General features: G+C 43.7%; 1 protein-coding gene across 4 annotated transcripts in view; it reads left to right on the top strand.

Moving 5' to 3' along the window:
* Window positions 1-19,623, top strand: part of dmd (dystrophin) — a 225,378-nt gene that overhangs the window by 198,589 nt on the left and 7,166 nt on the right. For all 4 annotated transcript variants that reach the window (XM_086200177.1, XM_086200186.1, XM_086200196.1 and 1 more), the window contains 10 exons: window positions 4,432-4,493; window positions 4,824-4,898; window positions 7,448-7,649; window positions 7,763-7,848; window positions 8,730-8,887; window positions 11,520-11,686; window positions 13,649-13,760; window positions 15,928-16,064; window positions 16,735-16,773; window positions 18,025-18,090. In XM_086200177.1, the coding sequence (XP_086056303.1) occupies window positions 4,432-4,493; window positions 4,824-4,898; window positions 7,448-7,649; window positions 7,763-7,848; window positions 8,730-8,887; window positions 11,520-11,686; window positions 13,649-13,760; window positions 15,928-16,064; window positions 16,735-16,773; window positions 18,025-18,090 (1,104 nt within the window). The remainder of the gene's footprint in view (window positions 1-4,431; window positions 4,494-4,823; window positions 4,899-7,447; window positions 7,650-7,762; window positions 7,849-8,729; window positions 8,888-11,519; window positions 11,687-13,648; window positions 13,761-15,927; window positions 16,065-16,734; window positions 16,774-18,024; window positions 18,091-19,623) is intronic.

Genomic DNA, 19,623 nt, shown 5'->3' with positions numbered 1-19,623 from the left:
GTTTGTGTGTGTGTGTGTGTGTGTGTGTGTGTGTCTTCCGCCTCCAGACAAATCTCCCTATAGGAGGCGGGTGTAGCTGAGGGTGACATAGACTGATAAGGTGTTTATGGACACGTGATGGGGGAGTTGATGCAAAAGTGAATTGTAACGCAAAACACTGTTGACCCCTGTAGGTGGATTTCTCCTGTGGGAGGAAACCCTGCCCCTCCCATTCAAATGATCTGCTTCTGGAGTCAGAATTCACCACTGAAAAAAAGCATGTATGTAATAAAAGTAGGATGAGATGAGGAGCTGGAGGTATGATTAGAAATGCATCACAAAACACTGGAGTGATCATTTTCACCACCCAGAGCACCAGATTGAGCTCTTTTTTTCCCCAAACATCAGCATGATCAGATTTATCTCAAGGTGAGTGATTATGTTCTGATTATGCCTGATTTGCAGGTTTGAGCCCTCATTTCCACCCTAAGATGTTCTACTGCACAAAAGTTGAGTTCTCTGTTCTTGAAGCTGTGATTGCTCTGCTTCTTCAGAGGCGCAGGATTTTATTTTGCAGCGAAAAATGAGCCCGCAGTGAGTGATAATAGCAGGTTAGTTGAGCAGGCTGTTGAATGGAATCGGGATCAGTTCTTGGACTGGCGCCGGATTCTGTTGCTCCTGATTTGATAGCAACATCTTTAGTTTCTGGCAAAGGCGATAAGCTGTCATTGCCTCCATGTGCACTTTTGATAGTTGAGCTGTTCATCATCAGAAACAAGCTTCAAGTCGCTGTGTTCACACAAGATTTGTGGTCACGCTCATGCCGATCGGAGCCGGTGCACCTGAATACCCCAGGGTTGTGTGACCGGGCAGTGCGCGCTGGTGTTACAGGGTCTTTTTAGGGTCTGGGGGTCACACCTCATCCCTCAAGTGAGGTCATTTAGAGGACACATTGGAAACATGAAGGCAGTCAGTGAAATCTGTTGCAGCTACTTTTACACTATGTGCCAGTTGAGTGAGTGAATGAATTTAGATCATTAGAAAGCAGACGGATCTGGATCCAGCAGAGCACCCCTTCCTTCACAAGAAGATGTATTGTTGCGTGACTCATTGATTGCTTCCTGGCCTGCAGGGTAAGAACCAGGTACTCAGCTTTGTGTGTTTGTACTCTGGGCTGCTTCTGAGCAGCTGCAAGGTAAAAGGACATTTATTCAAAATTGCCTGAGCCACCCAAGTCAGAAGAAGCCCTCATGTGTGAGCCACTGCGGCGTTCTGGATGACAGCAGCTGTATGTTTGATGCCGCGCGGTTATTACGAGCGTCGTCCGAGTGCCTGGGAGCAGCACGCCAATGACGAGCTGAGTGGCTGAGCTACTGTTTGCACAGACTTTGAGCTTAGAGGATTTTTAAGTAGCTCTTCACCATGGGACCCCTCTCCTCATTATCTGGAGTGGGAGAGGAGCAGGGAGGCAGCAGGGAGAAAAACAAGGGCACACTGCAAAAGAAGGCAGCACATGAATTATTATTTATATGTGCCTTCTAGATAAAGGTTAACTGCAGGTGTGCTTGTGTGTGACCAACTCGACACGTGTGCCTTTAAAAGCTTGGCTGGCTTGAATTTCTGCACCGACACGCCTCAGGTCCAAATCATCAAGCAGAAAATAGCGCTTCTTCCGTGGAGGACGGCTCCGTGGCTCTGTCTTTTAGACAGGCCTGGATTGTTTGATGTCCTCCACTGCAAGTGAGCTTTTCATGTACTGTGGTCACGCACTCATTTCAACCTTGCTGTTTTTACATTGTCAGTTGAAATGAACAGATAATTTTTTCCAAGAAGTCAACACACCACTGGTCTGAGCTCTACTGAGCACGTTTTCTCGTCATGGAAATAATCCCAACATAAATCTACATGTCATCATCACACGTGGGCTTGTCCCGACTCAACTGTGGCGTAAAATAATGTCATGCTTCGCTTTGCGCTCCCTCAGCGAGCCGTTTGACAATATCGGGGAAGCTGCAGCAGAACTCAGGATGTATGACTCCTATTAGAGGTGATTATAAGGTCGAGAATTGAGATTTATATCTTCAACTGTTGAGGTTTTTTCCTTCAGTATTCAAAAGAATCACTCACACCTGGGAGTGGGAGTGGAATTTGGCTTTCACGCAACTTAACTCCAGTTCTTGTTCCCTCCTCCAGTTAAATCAGAAACGTCATTCCAACTGGCACTGAAAAGACGTTTAACTCTCCTATATTTAACTTAACGATGCAAACGTCACCCTGAGTGACACGTTTGGAAATAAAATGCCACTTTCGGCTCCAAGATTGTTGGAAGCCAAACGACTATCCGGCGTCTGTCGGATGAAGTGGAAGAGCTTATGTCTTCTGCTCTGTGTGTTTAAAAAGGATGTGTGTTCCATCCATCCATCCATCCATTTTCAATACCGCTTATCCTTTAAGGGTCACGGGGTTGGGTTGGGGGGGGGGGGTGGTGGTGGCTGGAGCCTGTTCCAGCTGACATTGGGTGAGAAGCAGGGTTCGCCCTGGACAGGTCGCCAGCCCGTCGCAGGGACGTGTGTACCATTCGCTGTAAACATGCAGCTGGTACATCACCAGTGCCTCACACTCATATTGAGTGTGGCCAGAAGAGTTCTGACATTTTCTTTGGTGAAATGGATTCAGTAACGCTGCTGAAATGACGTGTTTCCATTTTCCTGTCATGTTAGTACAATATTATGAATTCAGCTGCTAAGTGGAACTGCCCTGCAACTGCCCTGCAAAATCAGCTCTCTGCTTTACTGTTAAACTGTTACTCTATGTGTGTGTGCTTTTAATGTTCACTATATGGCGTTTCAGTTCCAAGTGGGCATTAAAGATGACGTGGAATGCAAATTTGCGCTGAGATTGGATTAAAGCGGAATTATAAGGAGGATGTTGGCTTTTATTACAACAGCGATAAATGCAGACGAGGTGATGAAGCGTCTCATTTCAAAATAGTCCTCAACAGTGACATTCATTGCAATTTGTTGACATTTTATTCGCTCGTTTTATGTTTAGCCCTAATGAAAGAAGGCAGTTGAATTAAAATGGTGAATTTGGAGTAAAAAGTAGAAGGAGAATCAGGGGGAAAATATCATGTAATTCTTCAAAACATTTGATTTCCAATGTGGAACATTGAAGTTTCAGATTTGGATTTTGAGTGAAGTGCATGAAATCGTAATTGCATCGCCTTCATAGTCGTGCAGTTACTCATTGTGGAGCCATTTCTTTTGTCTTCGTGGTGGGTGAAACAGCAGGTTAAAAGTATTTGTCATATAGAAGTGGTCTGCATCATCTGAAAGCCGGGATTGAAGCTGGAGATTGATTTGAGATGCACCTCGGTACTCTGTCGAATGTTTGGAGTCATAAATGTGGAATAAATTGCTGTGGTTTTGTCAGGCATCTACTCACATTTGGAGAGTTTAGAGTTTGTAAGTTCTCATCACATCATAAAAGTATTATACAAGAACAAGTGTGCTGGGGGGGGGGGGTGAAATACGAGTAAATCATGGAGAACTGTGCTCAAATCTATCATCAAGGCAAATCAACAGCGCTAAAAATAGAATTTGACAATCCAATCTTGAACGGTTGAATGAACCCGCCGCCTGTGATCATCAGGATTGTTCTGGTACTCCAGAAAACCGATGGCATAAGTCACATACACCGATCTGTTTGTCTTAAACACACGCTCGTCTCCTCCGAGCAGCAGTCACGAGGAGGGAGAATGTGTGAGGGGAGAATGACACAGCAGCCATCTATCTCTCTTTCTCCTCCTTCCTTTTCTTCCCCCATCATGCCGCTGTAATGCAGAGGGAGGATGAGCGGAGCAGGAGCGCCACGCTGGGTTATTATTCTCTAAGATTACGAGATGGAGGGCAGAAACACACAAACAGGATTAATGTGCTGGATTTCAGGGGAGCTGATCAAATTCATCAGCAACTGAAATTCATTTCTGCAGAACCCAAAAGGACATTTAATCTCCTTTTGAAGGATGCAGAGGCAGCCGCATTAGGGAGCATTTAAACGTCTGTAGTTACTGTTTTACGTCAAAGCTAGAAAGGTTCATGAGACTGCTGTCAAAACCATTCCTCGTGTCTCCTGTGCAGAAGGAAACATGGACTCTAGAATCTGTATTTCACATCATTTCCATTGGTATGAACAGTAATGACGTGAAAATGCTTAAACAGAAGCAATTTTAAAGTCCGATTAACTTGAAATTTAGGGGGCGTTGCAGTCGAGCTCAATAGTGAAATACCATGTTGGTGAAAGCGGGCGTGGTCCATCACATACTTGCTGAAGATGCTTTCAAACAATCCTGACTGAACTCACTGGACACATTCCTGCACTGTCTCAAATATACACTCGCCATGTTTTGTTGACAAATCAACACACGTTCACACTGTGTTTCTCCTCTTGCAGCCACCAGACCCAGACAACATGCTGGGACCATCCCAAGATGGCCGAGCTCTATCAGTCTCTGGGTAAGGTGCCGCGTCTCTGTTCTCAGCAACACTTCCTGTCTGGAACTGATCCATGTCCTCTGAGGATAAACTGAGAAATGTTATTAGTTTCTGTGCGCAACTAGAAGCAACATTCGCTGTGCCTACGGTTGATTCATTCAGGTTTCAACCCCTCTATTTTAAAGAAACGCCTTTAGAAAAAGGTTGATGTTTGATGAAAACTGAAAAATGTAGCAACATTCGCTCATTTTGGAAATGAGGAAACACACCGACTGTGCTTTTTTGCAGCATACCCACAGTTTGGTGGCTCCGTGTCTTCTCTAACCCTGTTCCGTCCTCCTTCTCCCCCAGCTGACCTGAACAATGTTCGATTCTCCGCCTACCGAACAGCCATGAAACTGCGGCGACTGCAGAAGGCTCTGTGCTGTAAGTGTTCTCCGCCTATATACAGTCGAGTATTTATATCTCTCTCTTGTATGTGTGTCACATCGGGGTTTTGTCTCCCAGTTCCAGTACACTCCTCTCTCATCAGGAGAGCTCCTCTCATTGTGTCCCAGCCCTCCTCCTCCTCCATTCTTTCTTCTCCTGCATCACTCTTTTTTTATTCACCTCATTTGCCATGTCGTTCATCCTTTCCATCATCTTTCCGTTGCTCCTTCCTTTGTGTGTTCTGTGTCCTCCGCTCTCATCCTCCTCCTCCTCCTCATCGTCTTCCTCACAGTTTGTGTGTACTCATCCTCTCTGAAGTGTGAATGTGTCGTATAGCCGGCTGGCTGCAGCCCTACAGTAAAGAACTGAGGGACTATTTATGTTGGTGAGGCCTTCTAAAAATACAGCTCAACAGGTTTGGAGATGAATGAAGGCGGCGCAGTTGTTGAAGGTTATTGTACCTCCATCGCCAGCCACGTCTGTCAGATTGTCTGGCAGCAGGTTCATGCATATACCACATGAAACTCAGGAGGGATGCAGGCACATGTTGGGCTACTCGTCTCTGCTTGAATGTGCTTTCGCTCAAAACTTTTCGCCTGAACTTTTTACCTGAAAACTGAAGTGTTTTACAGATGTTTTGAGGTTTGAGTTTGACGTGTCAACAGCTATAGAATCATTTTAGGGCGCAAGAGGTTCTCAGCTTGAGTTTGAGTGTTGTTGTCTGTGGCAGCGTTCCTAAAATCCCAACACTGGCAAATGCTTTTTTTCAGAGGTAGATTAATTATCACACAGGTGATTATTAGGTACTTTGAGGTAATTGAGCATTACATGAACACGCGAAGCTGATTAAAATCAAACAGTGTCCGCAGACACCTCAGCACGGCTGCTCAGGAACCATATTTTCACCACCCTTGTGTCTGTGTGGTCTTCCTGCATTCGATGCACAGATGACGTCAGGTTCTGCTGATAATACCTGAGCGATAATAACAAGTCAGTTCCAGAAAGCATCAGGAGAGCAGAGACAATGTGTTAGCTTCAAAAAATAAATCACCGCGTTACAGTAATGTTCTTTCGGACCAAAAGACAGAGCTACTGCTGGCTGTGTGCTCTGGTGTAGTCATTACTTGTGTATTTCCTTTTTTTGTACTCACTCTTCCTTCCATACTTTTTTTTCTGGTTCCTTCTTAGTTGAGATCATAAACAGTTCATCTTTATCTATCTCAGTTTTGAAATTGTGTTTGTATTTGGGTGAGGGGATAGGACATTATATATTACGCACTTATCAAAGGTTTTAGATTACCGATGGAACAAACCCTGAGAAGGATGAAGGATGGAGGAAGTTCTTCAGGCGGATGTGTGTGAATATAAACTCTGGACTGCTTTTCTTTCGGGATGAAGGTCTTCATCTTGACAGCTTCCTCCTATATTTTATGTAAAGATTTAATTGGCTGTGAATCCGAAACAATACATCACACCAGTCATGTTGTATTCTTCGTGTAAACCCTCCGACCCCTGAAGACGCCACTGTTATGACTACTTCCTTCCAGGCCAGAGACTCAGAGAGTTAATGAGCGTGGAGGCCTAGCTGACTATCCGTCTCCTCACAGCTGCCGCAGAGGCCAGTGAACTGCTTGGAATGATTACAATTATGAAAAGGTTAAAGACCGATACGAAGGAAAATTCCTTCACAGTTGTTCAAGAAAAACTCCCTGAGATTTATCACCTACTCTGCACTTGACTTCAGCTCCACAGAGCCCAGGGTTTTAATCACTCAGCATTGTGTTTTTTGGTGGTAAACTCACTGTTCTTTACCTTTTCAAGCTCCAATTAACAGCGAGACAAAGTTAGCAACCAGCTGGTGGAATTAAACCCAGAACAAGAGAGAATATTCTATCATGTTCGGTTCATTGTCATGTATCCGGCTCTTGATAATAAATGCCCCAGAAACTCACATTGGAATGAATTCCAACTAACAGGGAATTAATTTGAATTAATTTGCATGCAGCCAACATTTCTGCACACTAAATGGCTAGAAGAATTGATGGTCTGTTAATTTAGCCTCTGCTGCTTAAGACAGCTGCAGTTTACTACCACCTAACAACCTCACCTCAGGCTGGCCGTTGTGATGTCATCGCTCCTGCTGTCCACCGTTGTGAACGCTCTAGCAAACAGCTTGTATGCTAAAAGCTAACCAGCAGACTGAAGACTACTTCAGCATATGAAAATGTTAAATCAGTGTTATAGTTTGCATCCTGTGGCTGATGTATTCAAGCCCTTGCTGTAGTGAATTAGCAGGACTTATCAGCCATGCCCTTCCCTAAGTAAGGCCACACCTCCCTCCTTTCTCTGTCTGCACTTTGAAGAATGATAAAGCTGAATAATGGGAGGCTTTAATTAGTCCCAGGAGTGACATCGCCTCCTTACTCCTGTCCTTGAGCATCATCAGGCTGATGGAACTTGGATGGTTTGTGGGGAGGTTGAAGGACGGTCTCCACACACAGCGTTCTCATGCGTGTGTGTGTGTGTGTCTGTGTGTGTGTCTTCAGTGGACCTGCTGAGCATGCCGATGGCGTGCGAGGTGTTTGATCAACACGGTCTGAAGCAGAATGAGCAGCCGCTGGACATCTCCCAGCTGGTCACATGTCTGACCAGTCTGTACCAGCGGCTGGAGAAGAGCCACGCCCACCTGGTCAACGTCCCGCTGTGTGTCGACATGTGCCTCAACTGGCTGCTCAATGTCTATGACACGTAGGTGCAGCATATCAACACACACACACACACACACACACACACACACACACACACACACACACACACACACATTGTCTGTAATGTGTACCCATGTTTTTGTTGTTTGGTAGCGGTCGCACTGGAAAGATCCGGACTCTGTCATTTAAAACCGGAATCATCTCCCTCTGCAAGGCTCACCTGGAGGATAAATACAGATGTAAGGCATGCGCGTGCGCACACACACACACACACACACACACACACACACACACACACAGATTTGTTAGAGTTAATGATCTCCAAATTACTTATAATAGTTTTGCCTGCATTCCCCAGAAGTTAATTGTGTTTTAGATCAATGGACCCACAAAAGGGGAGTGAAAGAACATTTTTAACTGGTAAATAAATGAAGCATTCTCATGCCCCAATTAATGCAGACTTGGTTGGCTCGCAGTTGAACTGCATATGTTTACAAGAAGTTATTTCTCCTTAATTCTCCAAATCTACAATGCAGTTTGACTTAAGGCTAGGATTTTTTTTTTTTTTTTTTTTTTTGCCTCATCATTTTTGTCAGGACAGCAAACCGTTGTTTGACTATCGAGTCTTGATTTGTTAAGATCAGGGCCACGAGCCACAAGGTTTTATTAGGCCCACCAGATGTACAAATATATAAATAGATATATGAATGCATCAATAAACAATTAACAGGTCTAGTCCTAGAAAAAATATGAAATACATTAAAAATTATCCTGCTTTTGCATTTTCTATTTTTTTATGAGGTAAAAATGTTCTCGAAATATGCAGTTTTCCCTAATCTTGAATTATGTTTCTTAATCAGTTCAGGCAATGGAGTGATCACTTTGGTGGGGAAAGAATTGGGTAAAGAAAAATAAAAAGTAGAGACAGTCGCACTTTCTTTGGCCTTTGTTTGGGCCCCCTGGTAAAGGTTGTAAAGCCTCTACTTTAGTAGCTGTCTTCTTTGAAGGTTTTAGCCCCCGGATTTGTTCAGTCTTCTTCTGTTCCTCCCATCCTTGTTCCTCTTTTCTCTGATGTTGTCATGTCCCGTCGTCATCCTCCTCCTCTGCTCTTCTCCTCCAGTCTTGTTCAGGCAGGTTGCCAGCGCGACAGGTTTCTGTGACCAGCGCCGTCTGGGCCTCCTTCTCCACGACTCCATCCAAATCCCCCGGCAGCTCGGCGAGGTCGCCTCCTTCGGCGGCTCCAACATCGAGCCGTCTGTCCGCAGCTGCTTCCAGTTTGTATGTGACACACTCTCCCACACAAACTTAAATTCTCTCTCGTTAGGCGGTTTTGACTTGATACAGAGTGATGCTGGATGTATACACTAATAATAGTAGCAGGACTGTCAAATTCTGCAATTGCCGCTCATGTACAGATGCTTCGGGCCCTCCAGATTGAGGCCACATATTCCCACTGCCCCACTGAGCATCCTAGTGTATGCTCACGTCAGGCTGAATCATGTTTATTTATAAAGATAAACTGGATTGTTGTCACTGAGAGAGGGTTTTCATAAAATAAAGGGCAGAACATTGATAAAACAGATGAAAATAAAAGCAGGAAAGAGAACAATTGCATCACATACGCCAGTAAACAGGGTCAGAGAGAAAGACGGGCTGCAGGGGTTCAAACCTATTATCACTGACAGCTGCGGAGATGTTGCAGGAAGGAAAACCAGGCCATTTTTTATAGGTGTGTCCAGAACAAAACACAACACATCTAGCTACCTGCCTGTAGAAAGGAAAGGCATCACCGCTCTGTTCCCTGATGTGCCTGGAACAGCAGCAGCTGCAGCGCTTGAGCCACAAAACAGGCAGCAACTGCAACACACACATCTTTTTCTTTTTTTTTTTTCACTTCATCTCCAAAAGATCCCAGTAATTGCGATGTGACTGGATTATCCCTGAGCTCCAAGAGATGATCCAGCATTTTTCATGTTTAAAGTCCTTCTTTGGACATAGGATTTAGCTCGTCTCTGGTTTTTCAAAACCAGAAACATGAGCAAAAGATAGTGATTAAACAGCGTTTGTCCACTTGGATGTCAGCTGACTACCTACAGCATTGATTTAATGGAAACATTTTGGGAAATTCTTCATTTTTCATCCAGAAATGATTCGCCGATAAGCTGGCTGTTCACTGACTCGTGACACACGAGGCCGTTGTTGTAGCGTTGTCTGAGAATTTCACCCGCTAAATCTGCTTTCGTCCCCAGCCGCGCTTCGCACCGCTAGAAACAGTTGAAATCCTCAGCTACCTTCAAGTGTCACATTGGAAAATCCCGGGAATCAAGATCAATGTTTTAAATGGTTTGTTTGTGGTTCTAATGGAGACCTTTTCACCGATGGCAAGAGTGCTTTTTTGAGGTTCGGTTGATTCAACCTCACCTTTTTTGTGTGTGTGTCTGTGTGTGTGTGTCTGTGTGCGTGACAGATAGAATCAAAGTGTCTAGAAATCTTCCCTGACTGTGTAGAGTCACCAACAAACTGTGATGACATGTCCTCTGTAGTTTCTGATTTTGAGACTACAGAGAAGTTCGGAACCACCCTGTCGCTTTTCAAGTATGAGACGGTTGAGCTTCATTCCAGCTGCTTCCTCTGAGGAGACGGCGTGAAGCGCTAAGAGACCGAGGGAAAGGATACGGGGGGTTAATTCAATGGAAACTTCAAATCCTCTGAGATCCTGGTGTCTGTCTGTGCTGGTGGGAAAGTGATACATGAATACGGTGTCTCTGAATATTGTTGTGGGTCCAGGTCTTTCCTTGAGAATGAGAGATCTCAGCATCGCCTGCAGGGATTTTTCTTCCAATTCTTCACAAATGTCTAATAGAATAAAAAGATGGAGTGATGACATTTTATATCTGAGAGGTCAAATTCTCTATCTGCGCATCATTCCGCACCAGAACAGACGAGAGTAAATTTCATAGGTTTACAGCCCTTCCAAGATTTTACAACCTTTCCCTCCGAGGACAGTTGCCTCTCGCTGTCTGCGCCTTGAGTGACACATTGGAATGATATTGTGTTGCTTTTAACCTTTTGTCTGAGTAATCAGTCTTAAACCTTCAGGGGGAAAAAAAAAAGGAAGCATATGGAATTAGAACCTAATCTCAGGTTCTGGGTTTCAGAAGATGCTGCTCTCTTAGCCAACAGTTCTTTGCTTGGCGGGATTTTTATCACAATTCTAAAATGTCAGCAGCGCAGAAACTCTGATTGCACGTGTTCATAAGCCACATTTCAGTCCCTCAACAGCAACAGAAAAAAACAAAAACAAAACATGGACTAGAGAACGGCTTTACCGGGTATATTGGTTGTGTTAAAATACAGGTTTTGAATTATTACATGATCCTTTATGATTTATTGGCATGTGTTCAGACGTCCATGATAATGAGCATGTTCTTGAAGGGCCCTGGCAAGGGTGCACTTCTAGTTTGTCTCAGTGGAATTAATCCAGTTGATTTCATCTCGGCGGGGAACCCATTCATGCATTGTTGACCACCGAGACTTGATATAACAGATTGTGTGTCTGGTTGAATATCACCAGATTATCCCTAAAATAAGACTGTAAGGGACGGGTGCACTCGTCAAAGTTAAACATGGGTGGCTCAAGGTCGTTTTACTGCTTCTGCAACTGCAGTTCTTATCACACAGCAGATGTTTGCTCATGTTGTCTCCCACCGTAAAAGGGTTTTCAGGTCAATCGAACACACGCCTGAAAAGAAATAAAACCCACAATGAAATGATTCAATCTCATCTCTGGAGGATGAAAACTTGATTGTTTGGGTTTTTTTTTTCTACTGATGGTTTTTATTTGTGCCATCAATCATACAGAAAGCAAATTCCAGTTCTCACAGTTCTTCCCGTCACTGTGTTTCTTCAGGCTAACAACAAACCTGAGCTGGAGGCGGTCATGTTCCTGGACTGGATGCGTCTGGAGCCTCAGTCCATGGTGTGGTTACCCGTCCTGCACCGCGTCGCTGCTGCCGAAACAGCCAAGCACCAGGCCAAGTGTAACATCTGCAAGGAGTGTCCCATCATCGGCTTCAGGTTGGCAGCCGCTCTCAGTTTTACCGCAGGAATAAATCTTTCTCTGTTGTAGTCTGAGCTTCACACACCTTGTTAGCAGCTCATCTGAATGTTTCATCTGAAGAAACGAGCAGAAATTAGGACCATTTTGCTGTAGAGAATTATATCATCCATCTCATTACATAAATGGCAATAACACAAAATGAATTTCATTTTTAATTTAACCCAAATTTAGACAAAATGAGAATAAATCTCTTGCCTGTGCTTGGTGCAGTAATGAACCTTTGATTTCTCTAGTTTGTGAGAATGAACCACGAGTCTTTTGTGTATACGACACCCAGCAGCCTTCTTTTTAATGAGGAAAAATTTGTTCTTTTAAATACACCATTAGTCTGCATTTCAGGAACTGTCAGAGCACAGAGACATGGCTTTTTGATTGCGGAGTTAATACAGAAGAGGAGCGTTTCATTTTTAACGCAGAGATTTCTTCTCCCTCAATCTTAATTTCAAGAGGAGGAAAAGAGAAGAGGATTTTCACTTCTCTACATGCATCCATCACTTTAGAGGATGTTAAAGCGACTATGCGCTCAGAATTGTACTATTCTTGTTTTTACTCTCACTCCAAGAATGATATATCAACTAATCTGCTGACACAGCGAAGGAAAATACATATTTAGAAGAATAATCCTGTTTAAATTCAGACGAGCTGGGCTTGTTTGAAAGAAGAAGATCGTCAAATCCCGCAGCTCAATCAGAAAATTCCAAATTCTGGAAGTCCAAATGAAATACGTGGCGCACATGATGACCCTTATCAAATTCAAAAGATTTTTCATTGTCTGAATAATTATGGAATATTGGTGTGCATGTAAACAAAAGAGACAAAATCTGATTTGAAGTTTTTTGTTTTTTTTCCTGCATCTGTGAGTATTTGTGTCATCGACGGCTGATTTACAATCATTTCTGACACGATGTGACTGTTCATAACCGCAATTATGACGATAACGAAATGATTAAAAACACAACAGCAAGCCAGCATGATTCTCCAGCTCCAAAGATGTATGGGTTGTTTTGTTTTTTTTTTTGTATCAGTCACAAAAGTGTGAGAGCAGATGTATGACAGGAGCTGTTGACATGTCTCAGTTTACTATCTACTACAATTCATCAGATGCTCCAGATGGCTCCATATAGTCTGACATAAAGAGCAACCAGGACTTTAAGTCATGCCAGCAGCACGTGAGTATGATAGCGAGTGTGTCAGCCCACCACACTGATGTATGTTGACAGCTATGAGATTGATGATTCACACATTCAGGAGGCCGGAGGATAAATCTAAGGACTCCCTCGTTCTTTTCTCTAGCGCCTCTGGCAGATCTAGTTAGATATCCTCTTCATGGTTTGTGCCGCTGTCGTGAAGACATTTGTGTCCTCCAGGCAGTCAGTAATAGCTGTGCAAAACCGGTGGCTACCATGTTAAAGAAAACAGTGAAAATGTAAAATATTGCCGTTAAGAATCTAAATGTAGGCTCCCCAATTAGCATGTTAGCATGCTCATGTCCCTTCAGCACAAATCTGCGGGCTGTAGACTTTAATCTCCATCCTGCTTGGTGGTAGGAGTGACTATAATGAGGGAACTGCAGTCGTTTTTGCAGCTCCATTGCTTAAAATAGCAGCGAGGCCCCTTTTTAAATGTTGGGAGGTGTGTCTGAGGGCCCCTTCATGACAGCGCTGGTGATACATTTTAATCAGGAGTCCAAAGGCCAGAGAATAAATTTCTCTTTCAGGTACTTGGCTGAATTAGTTTGAACTACTCCCTCTCTCGAGAAAACAAGCTGTAAATTTTCCTCTAATTGATTCTCTTCCTTTATTACCTCGGCTCCTCTCTCTGTTTACGCTCTTGTTTTTCCTCCAGTCCCTCATCCCGCTTTCTTAACCTCCATCCTTTGTCCTCCCCCTCTCTCTCTCTCTCTCTCTCCCTCTCCACAGATACCGCAGTCTGAAACATTTCAACTATGACATTTGCCAAAGCTGCTTCTTCTCCGGTCGCGTCGCCAAGGGACACAAGATGCAGTACCCCATGGTCGAGTATTGCACTCCGGTATGTTCCCGCTCCACAAACTGTCAATGAATTGTGAATTGACGACATGAAGCGCCAGAGTTGCTAAGAGAAGATTTCGACCACGCGCCCAATTCTTAGGCATTTGGCAGACTGGAGTGTGTAGATGTTTTAATTCAGTTGAATAAACAAGCTTGGTGGATTGACTTCCTCCAGTTCGATTACACAACTTTGATTACCGGCAAAACCATTCAATGCTTTGACAAACAAACGGGTCGAGAATTTCATTACAATTTACACACATTTCCTGCTTCGGTGTCTTGTTACTTTTTTTTAACACATAAAAGCGAAAAAGCGTCAAACTTTTAATGAATAATTAATTAGCGAAGTAGGAGGCCTTTAGATTTCTGGGAGGTTCGGTTCAAAGGTTCGGTTAAGGTTCGGTGTGTTAAAAACTGAATCTAACATTTTCAATTTGTTTAGTTCTGCTCGCTTGGCCATGAAGAAGCACGAGCACAGACAAAACGAACCCTCAGAGCCCTCCAGATACAATTTGTGCCCAAATTCACATCCCCTCTTCTGGGTTGAATTGCTCATGAAGTATTCATCATGGTGAAGTGGAGCACATATCGAATGAAATAGCACAACTTAACCTTTGCAAGATGCTGTTTGCTTGAGTGTGGGATGACAAGTTACAAGTAAGTATTGAGAATTACCATGGCGTTTGATCATAGTTGAAGTCCACATCTAATCCTGCTTCTTAAACCAAAACAAACAGCAGAACGGACACTCGCTGTTTGTGTGCAAACAAGGTGCTGCTGATTGATCCACTTTTGAAATCACAGTCGTTCCTGCAGTGTTTACTGTGTAGGGCCGACATTAAATTCCACTGTGAATGAAAAATAAACGCTTTCCACTTCCACAATCAAAAGCTTGTGGTCCAAATAAGCAAGCCACAATCTTTTTCTCCTAAAAACTGATATTAGAAATCTGCAAAGATCATCGGATTATTTCCGTGATCTCAAACCTGTTGCCTCCTGTTTGGACCAGTTTCAATCGATTCTGCTCATCTTGTAAATTAGATCTCTTCTAATTTGTACTCATGTTTTAAATAATATTTACATCTCATTTTGCGGTTTTCATTGTTTTGTTTTTTGTATTCTTGCTCCACATCAGTGCGAAAGAACCCTTTAAATAAAGTCAAACGAAACAATCCAAAATGAGGAATAGCTGAGACCGAGAGAAAGAAGAGAAGAAAAAAAAAACAGGAATATATAGAATGTATGTCAAACCCTCTATTGACCTAGATAAGAACTAAAAAGTAAAGGTGCAGGAGTGACCCAGATCCAACCTTGTTTCCAGCGGCAGCTGGAGGGAATGGTCCATAGTTAAGTTGCAGAACAGTAGCCTGATGTTTAATGGTTTATTGTTTGCTAACAAAATAAATGGGAAAATTACATTCGCGCTGTAGAACACAACCTGCACATCAGGATCTAAGAGCTGCACAAACACTGATCCTACTACCACTGAGACATAGAAAAAAATAGCCAACCAAACCTGTCTTCTGGTGAGTACAAGTAATGTTTTGATAGCACAGATAATGACGAGATGGAACCGGCATGTAGATTTAGCAATTAGCTTTCAGCAGCTTGAGATCATTTTCATAGAAGTTAAGGGAGGACAAAATGCAGGCTGCAAAGTCATTTACAGTCCCTGAATATCTCAGAGTTACATTTTGAATGATCAGGGGAAAAAGTTTTCGTCTTGTTTTGTGCCCTGATGCTTTTCCAGTTTTGTCTCCGCGCTTTCCAAAACAAGCACAATCCTCTGATGTAGCAGCAAACCTGCAGCTGCATCTCATGAACAGAGAGGTGATGTGTTGAGTTCATGCCCAGGGCTGTAATAATTAAGCTGCAACATTTCTCTTGCCCCAGTCTTGTAAATGTTCAGCACCATAAATCTTTCTTCTCGGGCTTGTAACTGTAATATCACACCGTGGCCTGACAGAGAGGGCATTAATTTCCATCAGCGATGTGGGAATAAAGTCAAAACGACTTGAAATAAAGTGCTGTCTGAAAGGTGTGTGTGTGTGTGTGTGCGCGCGCGTGTGCGTGCGTGCGTGCGTGCGTGCGTGCGTGTGTGTTTTGTTTTGGGTTTTTTTTGTCCCAATGGAGTGAACAAAGCCTCCTTTGTGCCCTGTGTGTCTCAGACCACATCAGGGGAGGACGTCAGGGACTTTGCCAAGGTGCTGAAGAACAAGTTCAGGACCAAGCGTTACTTTGCCAAACATCCACGCATGGGCTACCTGCCTGTCCAGACCATCCTGGAGGGGGACAACATGGAAACGTGAGTCTCACACATGCGTCTCTGTAGAGGAGTGTGTGTGTTACAGTACGAACAGGTCCAAACTCCTCATGAGTCTCTTGTGATGTTGAAGTTAGTTTACCTTGCCACCCTCAAACAGCTGCTGACAGCTGAAGATATTCACACACAACAGATGGACAGAAAAAAAATTGTACCCAATGTTTTCTTTTAGATTTTGATTTAAATGCATCTGATGAGTGTATCGGTGTTCTTGCAGGATTATCTCAGTGACCTCATTCCAGTCTTGCTGATTCGGAGAATCCAGATGCTCTCAAATAATTGATAATGTGTTAATTGTGTCTTTCCCTCTATAATGCAACAACACACACTCATTATACTCTGTCTGTGTTTGATATGTTCATTAAAAATCTCTTGTGCATGCTCTCAGTTAAATAAGAGTGTTTATTTAAGTGAAATATTCATGCTAATCAATAAATAAACTTTGCCAATAGGAATATTTGATTCTGTGTGTCCGTGCGTGTGGTTGTGAGCACTCATGCATGCGGTGTCATCACGCAATTTAGTCGTTCACACAACCCCGACTGTCTGGCTTCCTTCCCTGCTGCTTTCCATACAACAGCTCCCATCATGCCTTTCTGTGCAGTGTCCTCCCTGTTCCTGTGTCATCATCTCACCTTTTTTTGTCTTGCAGTCCTGTCACTCTGATCAACTTCTGGCCCGTAGACCATGCGTGAGTAGCCAATACACACACACACACACACACACACACACACACTGAAGAACACATCATTTCTTCCCTGTTAATCCTCCAGACTAATTCTTTCTGTCAGTGTCACCTCCAGCCGTTACCCCTGTGTGTCATAATGTATGTCGTGGTGGTGGGTTTACATCTCACTGTGTGCTGCTGCTTGACCCCACATCAGCCTGCAGACCACAGAAAATACAAAGGACCTCAGAGGTCGAGCTGTTTTCTATATCGAGATGTTCCAAAGACACCGGACACAAACAAGTTGCCAAAAGAGAGACCAATCACCACCTGAGCCAGACTGCTGTCTGCACTATCAGCAACGCTGTCACTTGTTTATGTCCTGTTCCCTTATTACATGTGTATCAGATAAAAGTGGATTCAGGATCCTTGGAGTTCTTGAAGAAGGAGTCCCAAATCTGTGGTAGATACGGTCCAGCAGGGTTTGGTGATGGTCTAAATACTCTTGTTTGAGTTCCGCCTGCCGTGTAGAGCTGATGTCTGTACCCCAGTGAAAAGAAAAGGCCTGCCGACTAACAGAAACTACCCCTATAATTAAAATTCAATTTCAATTTTTTTTTACATCGAATCGATAATAATAACTTATTTTGATTTATTTACAAGAGGTGACAGTTCAAAGCTCTGCTGATGATGTGAGGACCAAAACATTCCGTACCTGGTTCAGCTTCCAGAAGCCTGCAATCAGTTATTTACTTGAGGGTTTTACAGTTAAACATCAATTCATCTGCGCGGGTGGGAAGCGAAACCTATCAGTGGAACCTGCAAGTGTTTATCTGATGGTTCAGGCTTGTCTCTTTGAGCTCTTAACTGATTAAACTTCTCTGTGTCAAGGTGTCCTTGTCGGGAGAAGTTTTCGTAATTTCTCCGTGACTAAAAGAGTCAAATCCTAGTATCTCAAGGACTAAAACACTGCAGCAAGAACCGTTCCTGTCTCCAGAGAATCCTGGTTAACAGCAGATGAGGTGCTTTTGAAGTGAGGCGAGGCAGGATACAAGCAGGCAGCTCATTTACACTGCATTTCACACCGCCACTCACCTGTGCTTCGTACTGTTGCTACTCTCATAGCTCTTCTGTGGATTCATGCAGCTTCTTTGGGTGTGTGAGTGTATGAGTGTGTGGATTAGTGAGTCTCTTGTGGTCTGATTCACCAACTTTGTCCTTACTGTCCCTCCCTCTCTCTCGCTGTCTCTCTCTCTCTCTCTGTCTCTCTGGCAGGCCTGGATCGTCCCCTCAGCTCTCACATGACGACACACACACTCGGATCGAGCACTACGCCAACCGGTAAGCCCCCATCTGCATTCAGCAGCAGCAACACACACACTCGAATGGGTAACCTTCACCATCCTGCATTACCTGCTGCTGTCCGGATAATAGCTCCTCCAGAGACCTCTCACTCTCTCCAAAAACATTTAGATTGATGTGATCCAGCTTAATGAATTTGGAGAAAAAAATCGCAAAAGCACAGCACAGCACAGCACACTATGAGGCATATATGCCCCCCACCCCCTCCCTCACCACCCGCGTTGATGCAGCTGCTCACTCACAAGGGACCAGTTGCCCTAATTCTTTGCTGACGCAGTACTGGAGAAAGTCTTGGTTCGATATTTTTCATTTCACTTAATAAATCTAAAAGTTGAGTGTAACCGTCATTAAGAAGCTTTATGGGTTTTAAAACTGTGAGCCATAAATTGGAGTTTTTATTTGCAGCGCAGAGGATTCATGTTCACATAAACCTCTCTTTTGTAACCTGCATGTAGTCGGTGTGTTTTTACTGTTTTAATATAGAAGTCTCTTGAAGTCCAAAAGCTTTTATATTACACCAATAATAAAGTTACAGGTCCAGGAAACTTGAGCAGGTGAAGTATTTCTGAAGAAGAACTGAAATAGTTAACGCAATTGGTAGAGCAGAAAATTGACCTTTTACCATCTGATGTGGATAGAAATAGAAATATTAGAAGAAAGGCTTTTCGTTGATCCGCATCGGCCAAAGCCATCTGCATCCTTCACGCCACCGCGTCACAGCCGAGGAAACAACATAAACGCCGCACAGATTTGACTCGCCTTCACTTCTGGAACATGACAGGACTGTCCACCATCACTCATAACACAAAGTAAATGAAAAAAAGTAAACACAGCTGCTGTGGGGAATGTAATTAAAGGGGATCCAGATAACACATTCTTCTCGCCTTGACAAGCGAGAAGAATGTAAAAAAAAAAAAAGACCTTATCTCGATTCCTGCAGCATCAATTTCCCATCCATTAATTTTCTATACCGCTGATCCATTAATGTTCACAGTGGGGGTGGTGTGGGGTGGGGTCTGGAGCCTATCCCAAGTGACGTTGTGCAAGAGGCAGGGTTCACCCTGGATGGGTCGCCAGTCCATCGCAGGGCCATCAGGAGCAATTAGTGGCTCAGTATCTTGCTCAAGGACACTTCGACTTGGTCACCGTGGGAAGTGAGGATCGAACCAGCGCCTGTTCGGTTGCAAGACGGCCACTCTACCTCTGAGCCACGCTGCCAGCATCAATTTTCATCGTGTTTTTTTTTTTCCCCGCTCTCTTTTAAACTCTCCATCGATTGTTGGCGTTGGGTTGATGAGTCGGATTCTACATGACACATTGGTCTGGTGTTCTGGGATATCAGCGATATGCCCAGACCCCTCTAGTCTAGATATCCCACTGTTACATGTGTTTCTGCACTGTGATTTTCCTTTTTTAACTTTTGAAACCTAAAACAATTTTAAGGGGTAACACTCTACAATAAGGACACATGAATTAAAATGAGTTCATGTGATAATGCACTTGAACTAGCAG

The sequence above is a fragment of the Aulostomus chinensis genome, chromosome 1, assembly GCF_037954235.1.
Source record: "Aulostomus chinensis isolate RoL2024-O1b breed Wild chromosome 1, RoL_Achi_v1.0, whole genome shotgun sequence".
NCBI classification, from domain to species: domain Eukaryota; kingdom Metazoa; phylum Chordata; class Actinopteri; order Syngnathiformes; family Aulostomidae; genus Aulostomus; species Aulostomus chinensis.
Note: the sequence above shows the minus strand (reverse complement) of the source record. Positions and strands in the feature narration are given on the sequence as shown.